Raw genomic sequence first — 19644 nt, forward strand, 5'->3', positions numbered from 1 at the left:
AAGCCTTGGAAAGAAACAGTGAGTAATGTTAGCCCTCAGACTTCCTAGAACACTTGGGGTTTTGGCATAGAGAAAAGATCGCAGAAAGATGTTGCAAGATGCAGAACACGCACATTCAGACACAAAATGGTTTAAAGAGAATTTGAAAAACCCTGAAGAAAGTGAGTAGGCTAAATGTTGACTTTCTGCCCGCAAGCTCAGAGAATCCCAACCCCCTCCTCACAATAGGAGAGAAAGGCCAGCTTCGGTTTAGGGGGGGGTAAATCTCCCTTAGCTCTTCAAACAGTCCGTGTGGGAAGGCTCGCAAAGGAAGCCGCTCAGAACAGGGAGCTAAGTCTACCTCAGCAGAGATGAGTGTCTCCTTTTTTAACTTTAAAGGAGTATTATGAGACTGGCCTTGCTGTGCTTTGTGAATGGCTCTGTTTCCTCCTCCCTCTGTTCCCTAAAAACTCTTCAACAATTTCTCTTTGAGGAGCCTTGCATGCTATTAGTGGCTACAAACACTTATGTCATGTTGTTTAATACCAGATATTATTCAAAACTATAAATGCTGCAGAGCTATCCTGTTTCCTTGACTATACCAATTTATATTGAACACTCTTTATTCTTGCAAATGCACAAATGCTTTTATGAGAAAACTAAAACAGGTTTCCCACCATGATAAAAACCTCTTCCAATTAACACAAAATAATAAACCATTTTCCACAGATCTGCAACCTGAATTTAGCTAATGATTTCCATGAAAATGCTAGTTAAAGTTGTGCTTCAATTAATTAGTACAATAATGTAATATTAACTTACTTTTTTTCTGCAATGTTACATGGAATTAGATTACATTACAGCTTCATTATCAAAATTATATCTTTAATAATTTTGTAATAAATCTGCAGGGCTTTATCAACAGATTCATTTGATTGTAACTTTTCGTCTTTTGGAGAGCTATACTTTAGTAGTTTAGGCTTTGGTCCTCACTAATATCCATGTTGGCAGATTCTATCCAGAGGTATAAATCAATTATCCTTGCATATGGATCTGATTGCAAGATCAGGACCGTGGACATCAGTTGTGTAACGCACACTTCCCTTTCAAGTATCAAATTAAATTAGGTCTAAATAAAACTAAGCTGATGAAATTATATATGTGTATTTAAAACTGTAATTCAGCAAGATATTTAATTACAATTTAGGTTACTTAAGAAGTTTGCCATTTTTTCTCAGGACCCATGTTGCTATTTAATATAGTCTGTTATTTGAATATTATTCACTATATTCTTCATTCTAATAATTGCATTGATGTTGATATATAACTGTTTAAAGTTCTTAGATTGTGCATATATTTTCTTCTTTGATATATAGAGTATTATTTACTTAGTTACAATTTTACAAATATTACATAGCATTTAAACATTTAAAATTTAGACTCCGAGTCCTCTATTGCGTATTGTCAGTGCTTCCTAGAACAGCATTTAATGGCTTTGGCCTTTGATTTTAAACCATGTCCGCTTGTCACAGCAGGAAGGGATGTTTTAAAGAACAGGAAAAATTAATCTAAGAATTTGACCTCAACGAATTGAATCCTGCAAGCCGTTACTGAATACTACTTCAAAAACATCAGAATCTGAGTTACGCTATTACTTTTGGCCGTCTTAGGAGCCCTAAGTAGCTAACAAAACCATACAACTTACATCAATGTAGGAAAATCAGTCTGACTTTCAAATCTGACCTAAGCTCCTCTATGTTGGAAAAAAGACATTTAAATTTAAGCAAAATCAGTAGAATGCACAAAAAAACCACATGTGCCAAAGCGCAATATATATAACCTCTTCCAATACAGAACTATTTCAGGAGAAAATTATGTCTTTCGAGGGAATATATCCAATGGTCTTTGTCTGTGAGTCCAGCTCCTTCTTGCTGACCAGACATGTGGTACCTCCAGCTGGATCATAACTTGAAAAAGAGAGACAAGGCTTACCTCAGAGGGATCTGACTCCCACTGAGAATTTGCAGTGTCCTCTCAAACTGACTGTTTTTATGTTTTCTTCAGCTAAGTCTGCTAGAAGGGACCTAATTTGTACTAGATAATCAATGGATGTTCCATGTTCAGTAAAGAAAATTAATTATTTTTCTCTCTCTGGGAAGAAAGTTCACAGTAGAAACCAATTATATTTAGGAGCTGAATCTGTTCCCTTTGATGTCTGTGTGTAAACAGCACTGGTGGAAAGAGAATTCAGCTTTAGGTTCTTATAATCCTCTTACATCTCTGCAGTAGCTGAGAAATAAAGGAAACAAAGTGAAGTGTAGCAAAGAACCACAACAATGAAAATCAGATAATGTCACCTACTAGGTAATAATTTTTTTCTTGTACAACGTAACAGGCTATGAGTAATGCATGCTACGAATGAAAACAGTGGGAAGAAAGCATGGAAGAAGTCCGTTTCTATTCAGTTTTTGCAGGCTTAAAGCATGCACTGCATATTTTGTAATAAAAGATTCCTCAAAACGATGGCATTCATAACCCTTATTCTTTGATAGACAAAGTAATCTTTCTTGGCACGAACTTTCTTCTCCATCCATCAAACAGCAATCAAATTAAAGGAACATCCCCATAGTCTTGAGTAAGTCACTAAGCCTGTGACTTAAACCCTCTCACCTTCACTGTTTTTTGCTATCTTCTTCTCTTTTAAAGTTAGTACATGAAAAAGATTTCAGTCATTTAAAAAAATTATTTTACATTTAAAATTCTCTTTGGGTCTCTGTTACACTCTCTTAGGACAGGATGTTGATGAATTTTTCCAAACCATGCAAAAAGAGTATTTACATCATATAGAGCAAATATGGAGTTTGTAAAACAGTGACAGAAAGATAAAGGGCGCAAATTATTTTCCATCTGATTTGCTAACCAAACTTAACAAAAAGCCTCTGTTTCCCTAGCAGTGCTCTCCCCAGGACAGCCTGCCAACGTGAGAGCCCTATCTGTGAACTGTTTGGGGGAGTCAAAAGAAACCTCATTAAGGACGTTTCTCTCCTTTTACCTGAGGCTGTGTTTGTTTTAGGTAAGTCTTCTTTGGGAGTTAAGATAAAGGAGGGGCTGAAAGGTTCAGGCAAGCGCCCAGCCTGCCACAGGCTTTAGACCATCAAATGTCATGGAGGGTGCAGCTGCGGGTCTCTCGCACCAGGCTGACGCAGTCCCCGTCTGCCATCACTCCCGGGGCGCCCGGCGGCAGCAGCGACACCCGCCCCAGCCGAGGGAGCCCCCAGAGAGGTAAGGCAGGCACAGGGAGACCTTTTTTCAGCAGCCTTCCTTTCAAAACTCCCAACTGTAAGTATCATTCGAATGTAACGATTTTGGCATTGGATAGACAACGGAAAACAATTTCCAACTTCAGAAGTAAAGGGCAAAATATGTTTCTGAAAACTTTTCACTTGGAACAGGTATTTTATTTGTTTTGCAGATATTTTATCCTTTTCAGTCAAATACTTCAGTACTTACTTATAAATGGAAGTAAATGAAAATTATGGTTGCGATAACTGATTTATTGTGTTTTTTTTAATTTATTTACCTTTCGTATCTGAAAGCACTCTTCCATTTCCCAAACTGTATGGATCTGTTACACAGCAGCAGAGATGGAAAGTACTGTTAGAGAGTATCCATAACTGTAGTCGTCCCCCCTCCCCAAACAAAAGGCAGATGTAGCATCCACCACTGCATATGGTCTCTTAAGCTAATTAGATCAGATTGCCCATGTCAGTTTAATGCTGGAGTTGCTTACTCAATGACAACATGGAGTCTATATTTAGGCATGCTGTCAGGGAGGGAGGCTTACTTTTTATTTTGTAGCAGTGCTGCATAAATAAAAAGATTTTAGTATTAATTACATCATCATTTGGAGTTCAGTGCAGTCACTCTGAGTTGTGAAATCTTAAAGGGAAATGACACAGCTGAAAATGTGCGAGCTATTGTCTAGTTTGCTTAATCAGATTGTAGACAGAAGACAGACTAATATTGCCACAGAAATCAGATTTACCAAATCAAAATGTGCTAAAAAGAAAAAAATCATGTTATTTCAAAAGATACCAGCAGAATCTAATAAAAGGAGCTGTACTGTATGGAAATTACCCCAAAGAATTAACTATGGGAGCGCTATTCTATCTCAATCTTTCAGCAGCCCTGCTTTATGGAGGCCCTGGATGCTCAGAGCAAGAGACGGTGAGATGACAGAGAATCAACAAATGGTGAGACTAAATTCTGGAGAAAATAATCCTTATAGAAAACAGCTGCAGAAATTGAAACTATTTGAACACAGGAAGTGAAGTTTGGTCATCTATTTGTTTGTTCTTTCAAGCATTTCTTTAGTGTTAGAAAATACGATTCAAATTAGTGTTCTTTTCATGATAATAGTTAAGAGTATCCCTAATTTGGTTTCAGATATAGAATCATTATCAGTTCTTAAATAGCTGCAGAAAGCACTGCTTACTCAAAACAACCCATATTTTAACAGCAGTTTTTATTTGCTTAATTACAAAAATAAGAATATCCTCAATTTGAAATTTCCAGGCCTAGTATCTATGTGACATTTTTTATACAGGGGGAGTTTGAGTGAAAATGACTTCAAGATGAAATCTAAAAAACATATTTTCAGGTGCACAATTTTATTGATTGTTTTTTGGGGAGGGAAGTTGCTATAGCTAAACCAACTAGGAAATCAACCAAAAATTGGATTTTAATTCAGCTCTTACTGCCAAGTGCCTTTGAAAGGTGGCACGATTATCAGTTTTAATTACTCACGTAGAAAGATTTGTTAGGCTCAAAGAACAAACATAGAGAGATTAAAGTACATCCAACATAGGTCCAGATGCTGCAAACTTTAAAAAATTTATTGAAATGGTGCTACTCTCACATGTAGTTTTAATCACCTGCATAAGTTTTTGCAGCATCTGATCCACAGTGGCATCTTCAACTTTTTACCAAAGGCTCAGCAGGTTAAGATAACAACTCTCCTTAGCGCAAACCTTTAAAGACTCACAATTGCTACTATATTCTAATACATGCAACACCTTCTTACCTTGTACTTTTTGTCTACTGAAGATGGGGGTTGCAAGTGTACAGATCTGAGGGAGTGCCACACTCCTCCCAGCAGGCACCTTGGAAAAGCCTGTGGAAGGAAGGCTTTGCCAGAGGCATGTGTAAATTTCCTAAGGAGGACAGGAGTCTTATTCCCATAAGAATACATGCTTACTGTGGTGATTTCAAGAAACTAAGGTTTCTGCAATCAGGAACTTGTGATTTAATACTGAGGTTATGTTTTTGTAAAAAAAAAATATTATTCAACCAGCTCAAAAGTTCTAATTCACACTTGGGCTTCTGCCCACTTGTGTGAGAAAAACAAACCACATATGAAGTTTTCCACATTGATGCTAACAGCCTGGCATTGTTTCAAGCCAAGTATAATTGAAACAGTTGGTTTCAATTTTTTAACATTTCTCCTTGCTGCCCGAAGCTTCTCAGATCCTTCTCATACATACCTTATGACCCACCCACTGCTTCAGCATCCTAGATGCCTCTGTAGCTTGGGACTTAATGAGGGCTGAAGGAGGGCTTTAGGAGCCCTTTCATATGCTTTTTAACAGGGTCACAATGACCAAGGAAAGATGCTTGGATACTTTGTGTGGTGCATAGGTGGGAAGAGGTGCTCACTAATGCATACCTACATCCCACAGCTGTGGAAGGCAAGAGGTATCTTCTTCAGCAAAGTTACTGAGGTTCCTAGCAGAAGGCCTTCCTGTTTTTGCTAATTAGTTGCATGCTGGCTACTTTTATTTTCTTCAATGTACACATACAAATGCCAATGCTTTACAGATTGGTGGACACTCCAAACACTGGAGAGTGAAATAAATAGAAGTTTCAATATCCTCTGTGTAATTAAAAAAAATGTTTAAGAATACACATATAAGAATCTAACCTGAGAAACTGAAATATGCAGAGCAAAGCACTAAAAAAGAAAAGTACTGGTAAAAAATTTAAACTAATAATTTTACATCTATTGCCAAGAACCTGTGTTGCAATATATCCTACAGTTACCTATACATAATATACTTTTCCTTATATAAAAAGTAACACTTTTCCTACTATCTAAATTCAAATATGTTGTTATTTATGACCGAAGAAAAGCCATGAAGAGTAATTCAAAGTTACTATTGCCATATCTACAACATAATACAAATTAACACTGAACATTTTCAGCTGTATACAAACAACTGAGTCAGATTTTGCAATTAATTGGCTTTTATCAGAATTGCTTTTCAGAAATGCTGTATTATAGTCTGAAAAGAAAAATCACATAATGTGTGTTTAATCAATACATATTATTACATATATAATAAAACAAAGTATTCCAAAAAGAAGACAGGTCAATAAAGATAAAAAAGACTATTTTAATGTTAATGTAAATATGAAAGGAGAAAAATAACATGGTATTTAACACAGATCTTATGATCTCATCTACACTGTTCAGCCAGATCAGGAGTCCATTTCAGTAGGTACTGTGGAAACAAAGTAAATGAGTCTCCTGATTAAACACAAAAAAACCTCAACAAAATCCTAGCAGCCTGAAGACAAATCATTCTGGCTACAAGACAAACAGGTGGGTACAAGAGAAACAGGCGGGTACAAGAGAAACAGGCCAACATAAAAGGTACAGGGAGAGTTCTATAGAACCCCTTGCTCAGTCCATAGCCCAAAGGCTTTTTGGGGCCCACCAAAATATCCATGCTGAAACCTACTTCCTCAGAAAGACAGATGAATTGCTCTGACAGTGGCAAAAGTCATCTTTGTCTGTTTGTAGCAGAGAACATGGTTTCTAGTTTCTGGTCACTAGGAGCTCTAGTATAGCAAAGCTAAATCTTCCTATTTTATGCACCATCAAGTTTGTAGCAATAGGAGGAAAAAAGAAGTCTTCTTGTTTTAAGATATGGAACAGAATACATGCTTACAAGATGAAGTGATAGGGCTCAGTGATTTTGGGGGATGCTTTCAGGTTTATATTTGAGGTTTATAATCCTACTATGATTCAGTAACGTTAACATTTGCAAATTTCTGGTAGGTTTTATTGACCTTAATTTGAAGGAATTTATTCTGTGCTACGGAATTTATTCTGTGCTAAATTTAATTTTTATATTTAAAATACATTTTTGCTACCTCCTCTGTTATATCAAAAATACGTACTTTTTTATCATGGTTTGTACAGAAATATGAGATGCCAGTAGTATCTTGATTTTACTGTTTGGACTCTCAACATGGTTGTGTGATCTTTGATTACAATTAAGCTCGCTGACTTGAACATTCCAACTCCAAACTACTGGTTAGTGTAGTTGAAGTATTTTATAAAACCCTAAACTCCCAGTCCTTTAAACTGATTGAAAATCCTTTTTTCTTCCCATCACTGAACTTCCATTTGGCGGTGTTACTGGCCCACCAGTTGCTATAGGTATTCCAGCTGTACAGCTTCATGGCTTTACGGCTCGTAAAATGTACAAGTTCAAATGCTTTGTTAAATGTGCAACTATTGGCAGACTGTGGGCACGTATATTCTCTGAAGTACATTTAGTCAGAGTAAAACATCATGCAGCACAGCAAAAAAAGCAGTATCACTGTAGGATTTTACAGTTACCTGTAGAATTAAAAAGTGAAATCTTCATTTTTAGCCTATTCTAAATAATAAATATGCCTCTCTACAGCCAGAACCAGATGCTCAACTAAAAAATTTTAGATCAAAAGGAGCCCTGGGGTTTCAACATCCAGTGAGGTGAGTTAAATCCTATCACTTGATACACAAAAAGTGACATCTTCTAAGACACGACATATTCCTTCCGAGGAGAAGTATCAGTTTGTCTCTGGAGTATCTCTTTTTAGTAATGCAGTTTAGCTATTCATCAGACTCCATGGATTTTTATCCCTCCACAAGGAAAGAAGCCCAGGCTGAACAGAACCCGAAATAATGAAAATAAGAAAAAAGTAATCTTAAAAGATGTTCTGCCTCATCTAATTTATATTTACATTTATTAATATGATAACAAGCCCACCCACAGAGCCCAAATAATTAATGTGAATAGCTGCTAACGGAATATGACTAGTTACAGATCTGTATCTTCAGATTGCTTAAACTTGCTCTTGAATAAATGTTGAATGCCAGGTAAAGCTTTTCCTATGCTTGGGGGATTTATAAGGGTTTTCACCAACATTTGGATTGTTTAAAGCTTAATGATGTAGAAACTCCTGATTTGGACTTTTGTTTAGAGGAGGAAAATTAATGGAATATCTCTCTTCTTTACAAGCACTTGTTTTTATAAAAGTTGTAGAAGCTTAAATTCTGCATGACCTTTATCACTGTCAAATTTAATTGAAAACTGGACAAAGTGGAACCAAGAGGAAGACATGTACATAAATATGCACACAAAAACACGTATGTATACAGACCACATAAGTTTTGCTTTAGTGGGAAAGCTGGTGAAAACCTGAAATGTAAATTAAGATATTTGTGATTTCAATACAAAACAATATGAATTTTGAAATAAATCTGTCCCAGTGTACACCTCCTCCTCCACCTGGAGACACAAAATCCACTAAGGTCAACCTCTGTGCAACAGGCAATCCATGCCAATCTTAACCTTGTGTCTTAATCTTAATTCCAGAATCCCAGAACATTCCTCAATCTTCTACCCAGTTGCATGGGACACTTCCATTCTAAACTGTGCTAAAAACCAAACCAAACCATCTCAAGCACGCATCATTGCCCTGCCAACACTTCATCAGGGTGTGACCTTAGATAAATCCAATACACAATATGCCCAAAGCTACTGAGGTAACTTAAAATCAACAGTACGTTTTAGTTAGCAACTTTTACTTAAAAAGACAAGGAACTGTAGGATTTTTCCCTCCCCAAAGAAAGATAAAAATAGGTTTTAATACTCAAGCTAGCTTAGCTGGGAAAGTGTCGCATAGTTTTACTTTTTCTCTTAAAATATGTTTTCTTATTAGACTTTATTTGCCCAAGTCCAAATCCCAAAAGTTTCTTAACAACATCAGAGAGAAGGTTTTGGCGAGTTTTCCAGTACAAGCTACAATTCACTTCTACAATGATGACGCCGACTCTGAGGAAGATGAAGAAATCAGTTCAGCCTAATAATGAACAGTGGTCAGCCTTGACAAGTGCAAAATAAAAATTAAAAAATCAAGGGATAAAAAAAGAACTGTCAGAAATGTATGGACAAACATCTGACTGATCAAAGAAATACATCAAAGCTCGAAAGAAAACTATTTATAACTATCTTACCAAGAAGAATGAGTCAATGCAACTGGAAACTAAGAGGAAATCCTTTTGTGTTTTGAGAGACTTTTAAATAAAACCCTGAAGCTGAGCAAAAGATTATAAAGTTTAAATCAAGTTGTACTTGTACTTAGTTGCTCACTATTTTTTACATTGCAGTCCTGATAAAATGAAAATAGTATTAATTATGAGGCAAAATAATATAATGTACAGCCCCAAAGTAATGCAAAGGCTTTGAAACACAGTGTTTGAATTTGAGCAAGAAATTTTTTAAAATGCAAAGACTATTGCTTATTAGCTCCAAGGGCAAGTTTATTCTGATATAAACGCTGTATGCCAAATTGACCTAATCCATTTCCAGTATAACTCCCTGTCAAGACAAGTTCTGAATGACAGTCAGGATATTTTCTGGGGTCCTGTCATCCTGTTATTATTGGATTTCCCCCCTGTAATTAGAAAAGTGCCTTTTTGTCAGTCAAAAAAAAGTCAGCCTCGATTAAAAGCTATGATTTAATTTAATGACACATTACAACATGTATTATGTGCTACCTTTTTTTCTTCACCAGAATATTAAAATCTTATTTCTATGGCTTAGTCTGCTTGAATCTATGATTTTAATATAACTGACTTACTGTTGATTCCCATTTAGTCGGGTTTGGATATGTATCTTACGACCTTGATATTTCTTTTAAATTGATATTCGGGAAGATTTAAGTTACTAATTTTCATAAGCATCTTCATGTTATGTACAATGTAGATTCATTTATTCCAACACAGCTTTTACATTTCACTCATTTGTCATCTCCACATCTTAACTTCCCAAGATGTGGAACCAAAATACAGGTCTTGGAGGTCTTTCTTTAAAGGTCTTTCACTTCTCTCACAAAATATCGTAAAATTATTTATGCTCCAGCTTCATCATCATTCAGTCTGTAGCACAAACAAACAGAAAAGCATTCAAGATCACTTAACAGGTTGGCAATGACATATTCCCTACAATGATCAAATTATTGTACATTAAGCCTCAACTTCTTCCTTGCAAGAAGCTCTAGTATCTGTCAATGCTCAGCTGAGTTCACTCTCAACATTTGGAGTTCTGCCTTCACCGTCGAGTCCTGAGCAGGCTTTTCCTCACCTTTTAAGACACCTCTGTGTGCATCTGTGCTGCCTTTTTCTCTGTGCTATGCCACAAACCACCCTAGTTACTGCTGAATTGCTTAGTCCCTCATTGAGGATTACTGGAATCTGGAGGGATATGTTGAGGGAACCACCTCCATCCCCTATGAAAACAGTGGTTACCACACAATCCCCACAGAGCACAGTGCTCCCTAATACACACACTACACTGAAGAGCCATTTGCCTTACACAGATATTGTCACCACGTAAGGATCCATTATGCAAAAGGAACACTCTGTAGGTTCTTCCTTGCTAATCTTTACCTTTCTATTGAGACCATGCTGCCTCTTACACCTTCTCTACCTGCCCTGCAGATGCCCAGCAGTGGGCTGTGGTTACTCTTTAGAAAAGCATCTGATGAGACCAGTGCTTGCTTGTGGACACAGATGTCCAGCAAGAGCTGGTGTTACTATTGTTGCAGGATAGCAACAAGGAACTAATATCTGTGGGACCACATGACATAAATGGAGGTCAGCTTCAGTTGCAACCGAGACTGATCTTCCTGCATTAAAGAGAGGTTTTGAGCTGGAAGGATTGGCATCAACTGGTGGGACTATGTGTTGAGGCTGAGGATTGCTTATTAACTCCAGAAAGAAATCTCCAAGCTCTATCTAAATACACAGTATGATCAGCAGAAGTTACCCTGTTTTCAGAAAGACAGAGCCTTTGAAGAACTATGCCTGGAGTTAATACCCAATCTTCAGCATCAACAAATCATCCTCCAGACACTCACTCCACTTGTGCAGAGCTTTGCTATCCTGTCCTGTACTCTCACCAGCTGGTGGTCAACCAGTCTGAAGTGGCAAGTAGCTCACCAAGATCTGTGAAAAAGCCTCCTGGACTTTCTGGCAGCAGCGTGCTGGAACACCGCCAGGTTCTAAGTCGATTTTTGGTTGGTGAAGTCTACTGAATATCTTGAGAAATGGAAAGCATTGGTTTCAGTGTACTAACTATTTTTCAGGAGTGTTGGTGAGTAGAAGCTTCAGATGGGGTAACTAGTAAAACAACACAAGGGAACAGATACAGTGTAGGAAGTGGCCATGCATACTAACAGAACTACCACATCAATGCTAGATGAGACATCTTAGTCCAAGTTTCCTGCAACATGTCCAGCCAGAATCTGAATGTTTTGAACTTGTCCAGAATTTCCAGACCTACAGCAAACCAAGTGGGACAGTAGCTCCATTAAAAATGTTCCTAGGCAAAAAAGACATACAGTTTTAGACAAATGCTTTGGAAATCCCAATCAAGTGACTTCCGAAAAAATGCAGATCGACTACCCAGAATGCGAGTCATGAGTCTGCTTTATCCTAGAATACTATATTCATACTTGACATGAATGCAATAAAGAGGGGGGGGGAGGATGATGAAGTATATAGATTACACAAACAACAAAACATCAGAACTTTTCAGCCTGGGAGACATGATTGAGGATATAAATGTAGTCTTTAACATCTTGAGCAGCCTGGAAATGACAGAGAATGATTGAACATCAAATGAAAATAGTGAGCAGAGAGTTTAAAGCAAAAGGAAGCACTTAATCCAACTTGTGATTACACTGTGACGTTGTTGAAACTAAGAGTTTACCTACTTAAAAAAAGTAAATGAAAAATTTTCATAAAAAAATACAAAGATAGAACATGTGGCTTGGAAGTTTCACATTGTTGCAGGCTGGGGAAGCATTCTGGGGAAACATTACTAGCTTCTTTCCCTCGTCTTTGCTCTTACTTTTATGGCAGGCACCATTAGCCAGTGTTAGAGGCAAGATATTAACTATATTTATCTTGGTCTCCCACGAAACAGCCTTTCTAATGTTTGTAAACGGGCTACATCCTGGATGCATCAGATCACAGAATGGTCAGGGTTGGAAGGGACCTCTGGAGAGCATCTAGTCCAACCCCCCCGCCAGAGCAGAGTCACCTACAGCAGGTTGCACAGGATGGCATCCAGGCGGGTTTTGAATGTCTCCAGAGTGGGAGACTCCACAACCTCTCTGGGCAGCCTGTTCCAGTGCTCCACTACCCTCAAAGTAAAGAAGTTCCTCCTCATGTTAAGATGGAACTTCCTATGTTGTGCCCGTGAAGATGTAGATTTAATGACATAAGCAAGTGTTGTTCCAAATCCACATCTCTGAAATAGGAAAAAAAAAATCTTGAGATGTGTTTAAAGACAGCAGAACAGACAGCATTATCAGAAAAACGCAATTGAATAATGGATGACAGTTTTAGCAAAGGCTTTTAGAAATATCAAACCAAATCATCTTGCACATATGCTGAGGTCTGACAACATTGTATTGGCCTAACCTGATTCAATTTCTCAGTCTCTGCTACACATTCTGTTTGGTTTCCTCTGTATTGTCAAATTCCATTTTCAAATTAAGGTACTATTACTGTACTATTTACCTAATTGGCAATATTTAACTATAGTCATTAGAGGAAGCCAAAACTGTATTATCCTTTTCCTGTCAAGACAGCATTTCTTTTTTTTGTTGAATAACTGACTGCCTTTTCATGTTACAATGTCAATATACCTTTATTTGCACACTTAAATAAAATATGCATTGCGATCCCTCACCACTTTGTTAATAATTAAGAGAAGACTAAAAGTGAACTAATATCTCCGTTATTCAACTGCAGTTAACTTTCAGTTTTCAGTTCTGGTTTGTTACTTCATTTGCAGTTTGACCTTGTGAAGTTTTCAGTGACCTTAGAATCATCCATCGTTTACAGGAAGACGATAACAAAGCATCCCCAAAGAATGAGTTTGTCATGAGCTTACTACTTCAAAGACAAGACTAGAAACAGCATTTTACAGATTAAATTGTTGGCTTAGGATCTCTGTTCCACAGAACTTCCCTTAGTAGTTCAACAGCTGTAACATTTCCAGCAAATGCTACCTTTTGATTTCCATTGTCTAAAATTATGATCATAAAGACAAGTTAATATTCCACTGGCACATGAATGCTGGAGAGTTATCTAAACAACATCTACAATTTTATATTTCTACTGTGTATAGTCACATCAAAAATCAAAATTAAAGTATGTTCATAAAACAGTCTCAAATTCTACTTCTAAGATATTTTAAGACAAGTTCTTGACAGATACATATATCCAAGAGAAGCATATCCTCGCATGACATTAAGTTTGTTGAGTGTTCTTTCTAAATGTGATGCAGTAATAATTTGGATTAAGAGAAAAAGAACTACCATAGGAACAATTTTTTTTATTAAGCTACATTTATACTGAGAGAATGACAGCAGTAGCTGGACTAAATTGCCCCAACTGAGAAAAGGCAATCTTCACAATAGTGGTTTTATGAGTGCTAGAGACAAAATCCATCCAATTCACTGAAATGTCTACCATTTAATTACACTCCATATAATCATGATTTCCAGACTGGATTAATCTATCAGCTGCTTTTAGCAAAAGGCTGAGAATTAAGTTGATACATAAACTGCACAGCATACCAACAAAATTTACTTTGGCAATCTCTCTGTAAGGAAACTGGCAGAACAAAACTAAAAGCTTCCAAAACTTTCTCCTCAGAATACGGTTCAATTCATCAGGAGAGGGAGAGATACAAAAAAACCCATTCATCTAAGTTGTTTTAGAGCTGACTGGAAATCTAACAGTGCAGCGGCAAGCAGGACTTTGCATTAAACATTTTAGCCACCCAGACTCAAGTGCCCATGGAAAAGGTGCATTACGGAACAAAAACTATTTACACAAAATTATTTATTAACTATTCTGTTTGTAAGTCAGAAATACTTTATCGTTTACACCCACAAATGAAACTGAAGTCCAGAGAAACTACGTGGTAAAGAAATCAAGTACTTGAAAAGTCTTTTTCAACAGAGCTTTAGTGGTGAGTTTCTCGTTATACCTGTAGGTGGGAGCTTTGGCACGAATGTGAATTAAGTATTAGAGAAACACTTTAATAGGGCAAAGATCTCATAGCTTCTTATCACTCTTATAAAACTGAATTGCTACAGATACAGCCAAGACATTAATTTGTTACACTCTCCTGGGACAGAAGCTGGAGCAGGGGAGAAGAGGAAGAGTCTAACACTATTTAGACAACCTCACCATTACCTCCATTCTCATATTTAACTTTTGTCAGAGATGGGAAGTTCACTGTTTCTACAGTTATGATCTCTTCATTAAGGTATCTTTTTGACCTAACTTTTACCGATTTAAGTTACAGCATCTTAAGGCCCACTAAAAAGAACAGCAAAACCCATTAGTATTACTTTACCACCATCCTTCCTTGTACACACTTCACATGACATTGGTGGTAGAGTTGCTTTTTTAATGTTTATAGACCCCCTAGCACAGAGGTGTACTGATGAACAACCGAAGTACCAGAAAGAGATCTACTCTACGCAACTAAAACATACGTACAATTTCCCTGCTCCTACTCTCAGAAAAGTTTCAGGCACGCTACCTGCATTATGGGCAGCATAAGCCCTCCTGATTTGGCCAATTTCTAACTTTACAGAAATGTTGCCTGGAGCAATAGTATAAACATTTAATATTACAGCTTTCTGATTTATATGAGAGGGTCTTTTATTGTACTTACTGGTGTCGGAAGTTTTGGCATAAAAAAATCTAGACTAATATAATTTGTTATTCACCTTTTAGCCTATTGTCATCCTCCCCCAATCACAAACAATGGTTATTTTAAAGATCATTAAATCAAGCTGACAGCATTCCATGTATGCTCAAAATATTTTTAAGATGGCCTGTACACTTCAGAATGCTTTCGGTAACAGCAAAAGTATACCTGCATATCTCATTGAGAAAGACAATTCCATTTTATTACTGCTGAAACAAGTTTTTTCACTCAGCATGGCTTCCTGCAAGGACATCACTTTCATGCCTACAAACTGAAATAACATTTGAGATGCCATGTTCCTTTTTCTTTCCTTTTCTTATTTCAGTCATACTATCTGTAGTAACAGTAAAGACAAACACACACAAAATTGAGCTAACTTTTTACTCATATGTGCTTGCATATTTTACTCCACATGGTTTATACCTTCGAACCTCACAACAGAGCATTTACCTCTTTTACTATAGCTCCCTGTTGATTTCAATTACAGTGGCAACATACTTCTGTTAATGCTTACATTAAAAATAAAATTATTTGGAAACAAAAAGAATTTAGCTCTTCTACTACTTCATATGTATACACTCTGTATTTGTCCTGAAGCCTCCAAGCTTATTGGCATTCAATAAAGTGCAATGCAAAAGACCAAAATCCAAGATAGCTTCCCTTTTTAAATCACCTGCATGACTCTCTATTCCCAAAGTTTCTCTTTCAGGAGTTCTCAACTTAAACATCATAAGCACAGTCTGTGTTGTTACTGCCCTTCCCTTTACAGCTGAGATGGAAAGAAGAGAGACGCAGTGTACCACCCTTACACAAATTTGGCAACCATAGCTCTATTATTTCCTTTGACATACAACTTTTTAATTTGAAACAGCGCACCTTTGTTATTTTTTTATGACATGTTTACACACACATTCATTCAAACACCATTTGGGGAGAACCTGTCTTACAAGATTCCATTTATAGTAAGATGTGTAAAATACCATCAGTCTCCAATATGATAAAAACTGCAGAAGGATCCTAGAAGCTGCATTAAAAAGAGTGGCTGAAGTTCCATCATTTGCTTTATTTGAGCAGGGACAATGCAGTTGGTCTAAGTCTACTGGTTACTACTGGTTGTGCTATAACACTGTGCCGTCAATAAGTCAGAAGGGTGAAAATGGGGGCAAATTTAGGTTTTGCCTTTATTTATTTAGTTTTTCCTCTGTCTCCGAGAAGAATGGATACCTGATATCCAGCCTTTGAACAGGTATGTTTTGTAAAGAAAGGCACTACTAGCAACACAGTTCAATCATTTCAGGTTTTTTTCTGAATAATATCTAAAGCAAAATCTATACAGATCCCACTAAATAACTAATAGCTATAAGTGTGCTGTATATTTACAAAAGGCAGAATCTCTCTCCTCTTTGCTGGCAGAGTTGCACATCTTTCCCTTAATCAGTCATAGGCAAGACCGTGAAACGATGGATCCCAAACACCTGCAATTCCCTACAATATATTTGTTAGCCCACAGAAATTGTGTTACCTGGTTTTATTTTGATCACAGAGGCAATTTCTGAAGTGTCAAACATTACTCCTAAGTTGAAGAAAAGGTCACTACAGCATCTTTGAAGCACTGCTACACAGTAGTGACAGAAAAGTAAAGATTGAGTTTCATGCCTGCAAGTTTTACTTAAACAAATGGCCCCAGTTTGCCTGCTCACTTAGGTTCCTCTGTTAGTTTTCCCATAATTGTGAGGTCTGCAGTTAAATGAAATGGCAGATTCATCACTGATACAATCTTTGTCCAAGGTTTACAGTCCCTTAATTTGTGTGCTTTCAGGGCTTGAGGGCATTTTCCAGTAGTTTTCTTTATCCTGAAGGGATTTGGGTACCCTTAACAGGGGACTAAATTAATCTTTACATCAAATGATACCAGAAACTTCACTTCAATGGCCTTCACTTGTTGTCAGTTTAGAATTAAAAACGAAATTGCTTTCTCAGAAAGCAAAAGGAACATGGAACACAGGTAGAAATTACACCGAAAAAAAGGATTACAGTCAATACTTCAGGGTCTACAGTGTGATTAGAGAATTGACAAAAGCGTAAATATGTCTTCATGTCTGTTGATCATAAAAACTTGAATTCACCCTATGTGTGGGTGTTCGAGCATGTAAATTAAAATTAACAGAAGGGAAAAAACGTGGCAGGAAGGGGAAACAATGGCAACTGGGGGCAAACTAGAAAACAAAACTTCACAAAGAAGTCTACAACTATCAAACAAATAAACACTGTACTAATTTACAGTCATCAGGCTTAGGTACAAACACTCATTCTTATGAAATGCCTCCAAACAACATTATACCTAAAATCTACTATTTCAGAGCGAAATGTTGAAAAGCATTTTTCCTTCATTAAGAAGATATTTTTCTCCTACCCATGATATCTGGCATGGGTTTTTTTCTTCAAATGCAAGTGGAAAAAATAGGAAACTACTAAAGGCTAGAGGACCAAGAAACCACAAATTTCATATTCGTACCAGATTGATTGTCACCAGGTCTGAAGAATTCCCACAGCTCATGGTTGTTTTGACTGATTTCTAAAGAACTGGCATAAGATTCTTCACACAAATTTTAAAAATTTTCTTATTATCTTTAAATGAAATAGTGATGTTTTTAACTAAATTTTCTGATGGTCAGAAGTTGGCTTATAGACCTAACAAACAATAATGAGGCTCTATTCACTGATCTTTACAACCAAACTAAATAACCTTGACTACTGAAGATAACTGGGTTTGTGACTCTGGGAAGAAAGGAGATAAAAATTGTGCCTCTGCTCAGTAATGCATATATGAAAGAAAATTCACTGTTGAAGAAACATCTGAACCACTGCCATAACAGGTTATCGTACTTTGTGCTATAACCTAGACTATAATAAGATGAACCTGTCAGTTCCTGTATTTTCAGAAATTTCCTTGAACCTAGTTTTCAGTAGTCTTAAGAATAATTAAAAGTCATTGCAAGACTTGTTTCAGAAAATTGTCACAACCCACCTTCCTTATTTCTGGTAATCTTGGTATTTCAATAACTCCACCATTTTTTGGGGTGCGGGGGGGGCAGAAATCAACATATTTTGTTGAGTAAAGAATTGTGTAAAAAAAAAAAAAAAAAGGACCACTATACACCTCTACCCAGGACAAATATCCTAGAACCACAGAAAAATGGCTAACTGTAACAAGTAAAAATTGGCTAAATTTTATTAATATTTACAGATGAAAACTGTATATTTACAATGTAGATGCTTCAAATTAACGTACCTTGTAAAAAAAAACCAAAAAAACAAAACCAAAAAAACCCCCAAAAAGATCCTCAAGCATTTGACCAGCGGAACACTTTTTCTCTCCCTGAATTCAAAGGGAAATAGAGTTAAGCTACACCCAAGAGCTATTTCTTTCACTGTCAGAGGGAAATTACAAGCAGACATTTACAAGTAATAGAACACTATTTTATACTCACAAGAATGGTTAGATAAATTAAGGTGGCATAATTCTCACACCAATGCAGGCTATTAAAGTGCATGCATAATAATAAAATCAAGCCATCTTAATGAAACATGTCAACACAAATTTAGTTAGAAATTCAGGAAAAAAAGAGAAGCTTTGTTCTACAAGCAGAAAAAGAGGGTTTTTTTTCAGCTTGGAGAGGTTTTGATTTTCCTTATGCAACACTTTTGCTAATCCTTTATTCAAACAGATATTAATAACCACTATCTGCTATTGCAGATTCCTTTTTCAGGAAGGAAAAACATTCTGTTTACTTCACTGATGGGAATATCCCTCAATGCTGGAATTGCTTCTTCTTGAAATTTCTTCTGTTGCTGCTTTTTTGCATAGTTATCTACAGGAGATAATGAGAACATTTCATGTATTAAAGATTTTTTTTCTTTCAAGAAATGTTATGTAATGCAAAACTATAAATTTAGCTACTGTAAGTGATGCTGAAAACCTCATCTTGCTGAGGTATAATGAGGTGGCCATCAGAAACGCTTTGCAATAACATATATTAGCAGAGCCATTGAAGAAGCCAGCCCTACCCTCCTGTTGAAATCGCTGCCTGTGACTCTGCTTGGTTTAAGGTGCTGTATGACATTAAACCATAACTACTCAAAGATCAAAAGACCAACCAACCAACCAACCAAAAAGACCCACAGTGAATAGCTCAGCCTGTAGTTTGAATGCTTTGTACTAGCATTTCTGCTGAGAGGTGCTGTCCGTCCTCCCTTTATCTTGGCCATCACCACAAAACACCCATTCCTATAACGGAATAAACATTTTTACAGGTGCACTTTGAACATAATTATGGAACTGCTCCCTTTGACAAAAAGAAATTCAAATATAGTTGTTTTTCAAAGAGTAGGTCCCCCATCCCACTTGCCACACAAACTCTTGTGCTGACACCAACTGAGAGAGTGACATGAGAGGGTGAATGAGCGGCCACGAACATAGGGATGATTAAATGGCACTTCTTGACAGAAGCGTTGGAATAATGCATTTTTA

General features: G+C 36.8%; 2 protein-coding genes across 2 annotated transcripts in view; one reads left to right on the top strand and one right to left on the bottom strand.

Moving 5' to 3' along the window:
• Window positions 1–3142: 3142 nt before the first annotated feature.
• On the top strand, window positions 3143–9178 carry RIPPLY3 (ripply transcriptional repressor 3). Its single transcript, XM_009891361.1, has 4 exons — window positions 3143–3261; window positions 4163–4232; window positions 7734–7801; window positions 9034–9178. Exons 1-4 carry the CDS (start codon window positions 3143–3145, stop codon window positions 9176–9178), a joined length of 402 nt encoding a protein of 133 aa, XP_009889663.1.
• A 9676-nt stretch (window positions 9179–18854) lies between these two features.
• Window positions 18855–19644, bottom strand: part of PIGP (phosphatidylinositol glycan anchor biosynthesis, class P) — a 3627-nt gene continuing 2837 nt past the window's right edge. Inside the window, exon 4 of the mRNA XM_009891322.1 lies at window positions 18855–18985. Coding sequence (XP_009889624.1) covers window positions 18855–18985 — 131 coding nt within the window. The remainder of the gene's footprint in view (window positions 18986–19644) is intronic.

The sequence above is a fragment of the Charadrius vociferus genome, unplaced genomic scaffold, assembly GCF_000708025.1.
Source record: "Charadrius vociferus isolate BGI_N301 unplaced genomic scaffold, ASM70802v2 scaffold298, whole genome shotgun sequence".
In the NCBI taxonomy this organism is placed as follows: Eukaryota; Metazoa; Chordata; class Aves; order Charadriiformes; family Charadriidae; genus Charadrius; species Charadrius vociferus.